General features: G+C 39.2%; 1 protein-coding gene across 1 annotated transcript in view; it reads left to right on the top strand.

The window, feature by feature from the left end:
• The window catches only part of LOC106516270 (neuronal acetylcholine receptor subunit alpha-7), a 24,216-nt gene that overhangs the window by 4,332 nt on the left and 13,335 nt on the right, over positions 1-6,549 (top strand). Inside the window, exons 2-3 of the mRNA XM_014006543.1 lie at positions 4,898-5,037; positions 5,995-6,039. Coding sequence (XP_013861997.1) covers positions 4,898-5,037; positions 5,995-6,039 — 185 coding nt within the window. The remainder of the gene's footprint in view (positions 1-4,897; positions 5,038-5,994; positions 6,040-6,549) is intronic.

The raw sequence follows: 6,549 nt of genomic DNA, 5'->3' as shown, positions 1-6,549 counted from the left end.
CCTTTCTTGTTTTTTAATACCCGTTTCGAAAATGAAAATCCAATGACCAAAAGATACACTGACCGATAAATTTGACATTTATTGCTGAGGTTTTTTTTTAGAATCTTGTGAAGTTATAATTATTCAAAACATAAACATGGTTTTAGAACTCATAAGCCATTATGTGTTTTTCTGCAGTGGTGATAAAAAGGTAGATAAGTGAGGTCAGACAGGAGTCTCTGTGGTCATTGTCATCTGYAGTGAGAGCAGGGAGCAGGTGGAAGAGAGCCTGGAGAGGTTGTTTTATGCTCTGGAGAAGAGAGGAACTGAAAGTAAGCGTGACAGAATACAAGTGTGTGAGTGACAGAGAGGGTGAGACGGAGGGAAGCTGTGAGGAGAATTCAACCATCCAAAGCAAAGAGCAGCGAACCAACGAGAGGTGAAAAAGAGAGTGCCGGCAGGGTGGAGTGAATCCAAACTGAGGAGCGATTTGTGACAAAAGCAGAACGAAAGAGATGGATTACAAAATGAGACCTGCTAGGTTGTATGGTTTGGTGGCACTAAAAAGACAKGAGGCAGAGCTGGAGGTGGCAGAGATGAGGATGTCGGGATTTTTCTTTTAGAGTGACTAAAATGATGGATTAGAATGAATAAATCAGATGAGGTGGAGCCGTGTGGAGAGACAGTTGGATGACTTGGACATGTGCAGAGGAAGAATTTTGAATACAGAGCTGTCAGGGACAAGAGGAATACCACAGAGAACATGGATGAAGCAGAGGATCCTGGGATAGAATGAGATGGAGGCCCTATAGAGAAAAGCCAGCAGATGTTATCACTTCAAACGGACACATACAGGAATACAAAATTCAATCAGTTAAACACACATGTTGTTTTCACTCAGCTGTTATATTTGGAGTTTGCCGATTTAATCTCCAAACTCCTGAAAGCGTAAGAAAAAAACATCATTTTATGTAACAATGGGCTCATCCAATTTACAAAAAGATTACCTCGGCAGAAAGAATGTGAAGGAACKAAGCGTGTTGATTTCTCTGCATCCCGTGTGTATTTATGTTAGCATAAGCAGCTCTGTTTGGACGGCTACAGCTCGGTGCTTCAGGGGCACAAACAAAAAAAAAAAACCACCCTGATGGTCATTTAGAGCCTTCCCTGAAAATAGCTTTCCTGCTGTTTTGTTTTGGTGTTTATCTATGATGTGTTTTTAGAGAACGAGAGAGGGAGAAATAGTCCCTCAGGCTGTTTGGTGAGCATGTTTGGAAGCCTCATCTGAATGCGTCGACCCAGAAAATAAAACTCAAATAGGACAAAATCAGAAAGCTGAATTTCTTTGTGTACCAGTTTATAGATGTGTGTGATGGAAACAACTGTAATGAGTGTAAATACCACCCCAAATACATAATGTATTCACACTAAAGAACGTATGGTCATCTTCAACCTGTGTATGAACTCTCACATTCCTGTTACGGCTTGTTTCAAGCTAATCATGWGTAGAAAATGCTCTTTTTTGTGAACAAGTGGCAAAGTTTGGAAAGCTTACAAAAGCGAAAGAGGAGAGGAGACTTGGATGTTCTTGTAAAGGGTGACAAGAAGGGAGAGAGGTGCAGTAAAAACAGAAAAGACTGAAGAATTTACAGCTGAGGGTGAGAGGGTGATAAAAACRGTGTTAAAACAGGAGTGAAGGACAGAGGAAGGATGGTGATAATCTGTGTTTGATTTTCTCTTTGTGGGTGAGCACCGCTTCTTTAAAGGTCTTGAGATCCATCCATCCATCCTTCCATCCATCCATCCATCCATCCATCCATCCATCCATCCATCCATCCATCCATCCATCGTGATGCTTTCTCAATTATCTGACAGTCCAGGTTTATTAAACTTTCAGTAAGAATTTACAAACAGAATAGTTACTCTGATCTGCTGCTAACCCGGTAAAACTCCTGTGTTTGTACTTATTGAGCTGATTTTTACTTTGAACCAGGCAGCTGTAGTGAATACAATGCATCTGAAATCAGAGTGCTTTGTGATTTGAGAAGATTGCGTAACATAGGGCTGTGATGCGATTGTAAAATAATTACAGATGCATCCATAATCACACTTTAAACAGAACCCTGAGCATAGAATCCCTCAAACCTAAAGGAAGCTAATTTTCTATTCTMGACATTTCAGTATGAAGCAGCTTTCCTTCAAAAAGTTCTGTACCTTCAATAGTATGAGATCACTGTACTTGCTTTTAGTTTCATTTTCTTTTTTTGTTTTTATTGTTATGTCGTGTTCTCGTTCTTATCATTGATCTATGACATCTTGTGTTGTGTTGCTGCCTCTTGACCAGTGCGACATTGTAAATGAGAATTGGTTCACGACTGWYTTACCTGTTAAAATGAAGGTTTATACATGAACAAAAAAGAAGCCAACATATGGAGTCCAGTGCCATAAGGCTGTGCGACCAGTGGATGTCCATCATGCATTGCTTGTTAGCGTTTTTTGAAATTTTAAAGTGTTTTCACAACTTTGTGTTTGTCCTGTTTTAAAATGTGTGAATGTTTGCACCTTTGACAACAGATCATCCCTTTTTGATTGCTTCACAGACTGGAAACCAAAACCCAAAGAAACATTGAGCTATTTTTACCATTTTTCATGTTTTTAGGAGTGTTTACAGGTTCTTTTTCTGTGTTTTCACATTTTTAATGTTGAYGTTATTGGCACAACAGTGGGGTTTAAGCAGCTTTATTATAATGTGTGACCAGACAAAATTGAATGGAGAGAAAAAAACAACAACCGGKCTGGGTGCTGAACAACTCTCCACTGTTTTACTCTCTCTTCCTGCTCTTTGCCGTGTTTGAAAAGTGTCATCTGAACACCAACCTGTCTTCGTTGGTGAGGCAAATAGAAAAAGGAACAACAAAAAAACCCTCACGGGTCTCATGCCTTCTTCCTGACTTCACGATGTCCCCGATTCGTTTTATGAATTACAGTTGGCACCGAGTTTTTAATTTATTTTTGATCTAATTAGTCGATCCCGACTGAAACCGTTTTATGAGACGAGCAGCAGCAGAGACTGAACTTTCAATCGCTCTTCACTGATTTTATTAGTTTAGTTCTGTCCTCTTGGCCCTCGGTTCACATTTTGCAGCAATAAAACAGAAGCGAGAAGCAGGAGGGATGTTCGCAGGATCACAGCTGTRGATGAAGCCTCTGTAGAAATCTGATTCTGCATATTTAGGGGGAAATTTATGACTTTTCTGTCCGCTAAAAGCTTGGGATTGTATTCCTTTTTAAAACCAAAAACCTAAAGAGAAACTCCCTTTCAGGACGTTTAAACTGTCCATTGTGTGTCTGCAAAGTGTCGTTCAACAATCCAGTGCAGCTTTGCAGGAGGTTTTGTGCTGAGCGGCTCCTCTGTCTCTGACCTCAGGCTCAGTTCTGCCATAACTCTCCTCATTACGGCCTTAATGGGCCAATCAGCACCATGCAGGCCAAAAGCAGCAGCCTCTTCGCAGCTTTACAGGCCCCCTTTTGTCATTAATTTGACTTTCTCTTTCATATTGTCTGTTTGATTGATCACCTTCACCCACCATTTATCAGAGGAGGGATCGCTGACTGTTAATATGATGGAAGCTGTTGTGGATTGCATCCAAATGTTTGTCAAGAAGCTTACTGGAGTGTGCAAAAATCATAATGAAAATATCGTTTGTACAGAACTGCTCCTGTAAACATGTGATGTACATTAAAGAGATTAAAGAGACTGAAGAAGTGATTCCACTCTGAAATAAAGTTCATATAATTATGTGCAAAAAAATGTATTTTAACAAGRTAAGTATGAGGCTGGATGGGTGAGGGGGTCTTCCTCAAGTGGATGAGTTTATGTATCTGGGTGTCTTGTTCACAAATTTCCTTACTATTGTGCTAATTATAGTAAACACTTTGTTGTTGTCACCAGTGAAGTTTGTCAGTTCTACAAGTAAAAGGGATAAACTCACATTCAGTCAAAAACATGGTGTTAGTTGATTTGTGTAGTTGTATATTCTTCCCCATGGAATCCACTAATTTAAATCCGAAGCCAAAAGAAGAAGTAGCTGTTGATATTCTGGGTTATGTAATTTAATAATATGTATAGTGAGGTGAGAGGAGTCGGGCCAACAAACACATCATCCTGATCACCCGACATCTTCAAACCACCCCACCCTGAGCACGGCTCTGATACGCAGAGTGTCTGAGCGTTACAGTCAGCAGATAATAACGTCGACGTCAGCAGTGCTTATTTATTCATTATTTATCAGAACCTCTGGCCCAATACACACACACCTTATTGTTTTTACACCAGTCACTCGTTTTCAGAAAAGAAGCCACAGTCTGAGCAGATTAGCTGATGAGAATCAGGGCGAAGCGCTGCTTTTCAAAATTCAGCACATCATTTATAATCTGACCGCAGGCAGATGCCGACAAAAGTTAGATGTAAATTAAAGGCACTTTTCTGGATTAAAATTCAGCATAAGTGCTTTTCCAAGAATATGGAATGTTCCACGCCAAAAAAAAAAAAAAAAAAAAAAAACACTGATGACATTGAAAACAGATTCTGGAGAAAGTTTTTATTGGCTAAAGTGTTAAAAAAAAACAATAAAACTTCAGTTAGGTCATGATAACTGCATGTTAGGCACCACAAAAACTGATCTAAGAATCTTTTTTTTTTATTGAATCAGCAAAACTTTCCAACTAACAAGATTTTTGATATCTTTTGGGGTTCACGTCTCAAAGCRTCCTTGGCTCTCAGTTGCAATTAAACAACGATAAATTATTTTGTTTTTACATTACTAGAATTTTTGCTCCATGTGTTGAAAATGCACCGAAGATGCTCAACAAGAAGAGAACAGAAAATATTTCATTTGCTTCTTTTAATCTCACCCAGAATCATTGCAAGGCGAGCACCAGAGGCGTCTGTACAAGGAGCTGCTGGCTAACTACAATCGATTAGAGAGACCTGTGGTTAATGATTCAGCTGCCATCCTGGTGGAGCTGGGCCTCACGCTGCTGCAGATTATAGATGTGGTGAGAAAGGCGGGATTTTTACTCTCTTTATCTCTCTCTCTCTCTGTCCGTGTGTGTGTGTGTGTGTGAGGCATGGCAGTAAAGTATGGAGAGGAGGAAGAGTTCACAGTTCCTGCATTAATGAAAGCCTGTAGTGGAAAGGTAGCTGCTGTGTGTTAATTCCAGCTGATTATCTCCCCTCATCTGTCAGGAGAAACTATAGGCCAGGGCTATTCAACTGGCGAAGCGGGCCACAACCATCCTGTGGGTGACTTTCAGCTGGCCTGCCATTTTTTWAACTTAATTTAATATGAAAATACATTTTAAATCAATGGTAACTTTTAATGCTGTGATTCAGTGCAACAAAATAAAGAAATTTACAAGGTAAAGGATAACAGTGCTTGTTCTTTTAATGCCCTCACAGACCCCAGCCCCTGATGTTTTTAACTAAATATTTGCAATATTGACTAAGCCCCAGGTTGATTAGCTGTGATGGCCATCTTGAAATGTCTTGACTCCAAAATAGAATCAGGTATTGATGTATAATCAATGATTTCTTTCTGGAAATTTGATTTAAATTTGTCTATGAGATTGTGGGATATTTTGCTAACAGACCAACAGAGTCAACCCAAATAATTAAAGGCAGAGTTTCATGATCACTTAGTGCTTGTATAGGTATGTTGTTGATGAATCTTAGCCACTACCACACCAAACTTGACTTTGATATCTGTAAAACCGACTGAGATGTGGTCACTTTAGTTACTGCACAGCTACACGTTTGTGCTGCATTGCTTATTTCTTTTTCTATTTATTTTAAATAAACATTTTRCAGCTCATCACCACAGTTCATCCCCTCTGGGACCCTGCCGTCTTTTGGTTCTTTTAAAGGGTTGTTAAATGGTGCTGAGCTCATAAACAGCTGCACTCACTGACACCGAGCCAACTTTTTATTCTCCTATGTTTTCCATTCATGTGTAGGATGAGAAAAACCAGGTGCTGATGACCAACGCCTGGCTGCAGCTGGTGAGTCAAACTTTGTGATGAACACATTATCACTAACTGAATGTGCTTTAATTAAGATTTTATTAGTCTGTTATCTTGTAAGGGCCGTGTTTGACAGTGGTCCTCAGTGCGTGTCCAGATAAAGTTGTCATTTTTGGATCCATCTTATCTTCAGTGGTGGGATGTAACTAAGTACAAGTACTTTGTTGCTGTACTTAAGTACATTTTTCATGTATCTGTACTTTACTTAAGTAGATTTCATCATGGGTACATTTTTCATGTATCTGTACTTTACTTAAGTAGATTTCATCATGGATGCTTTTTACTTTTACTCCACTACATTTTACATTAAGTATCTGTACTTTCTACTCCACTACATTTCTGTAATGCGTTGAATTACAAAGTACATTCATGTCATGTTGTATTGCTTTTTTTTGTTCGTTTGTTTATTTGTTTAATTTGAACGTAATCAGTGGTGAGAGAGGAATTTCTGTAATTGGTCCATTGAAGTAATGCAAAGCAGGAAAGTAC

The sequence above is a fragment of the Austrofundulus limnaeus genome, unplaced genomic scaffold (genome assembly GCF_001266775.1).
Source record: "Austrofundulus limnaeus strain Quisiro unplaced genomic scaffold, Austrofundulus_limnaeus-1.0 Scaffold1, whole genome shotgun sequence".
Taxonomy (NCBI): Eukaryota; Metazoa; Chordata; class Actinopteri; order Cyprinodontiformes; family Rivulidae; genus Austrofundulus; species Austrofundulus limnaeus.
The sequence above is the reverse complement of the archived record's forward strand: the minus strand, read 5'-3'. Positions and strand labels throughout refer to the sequence as shown.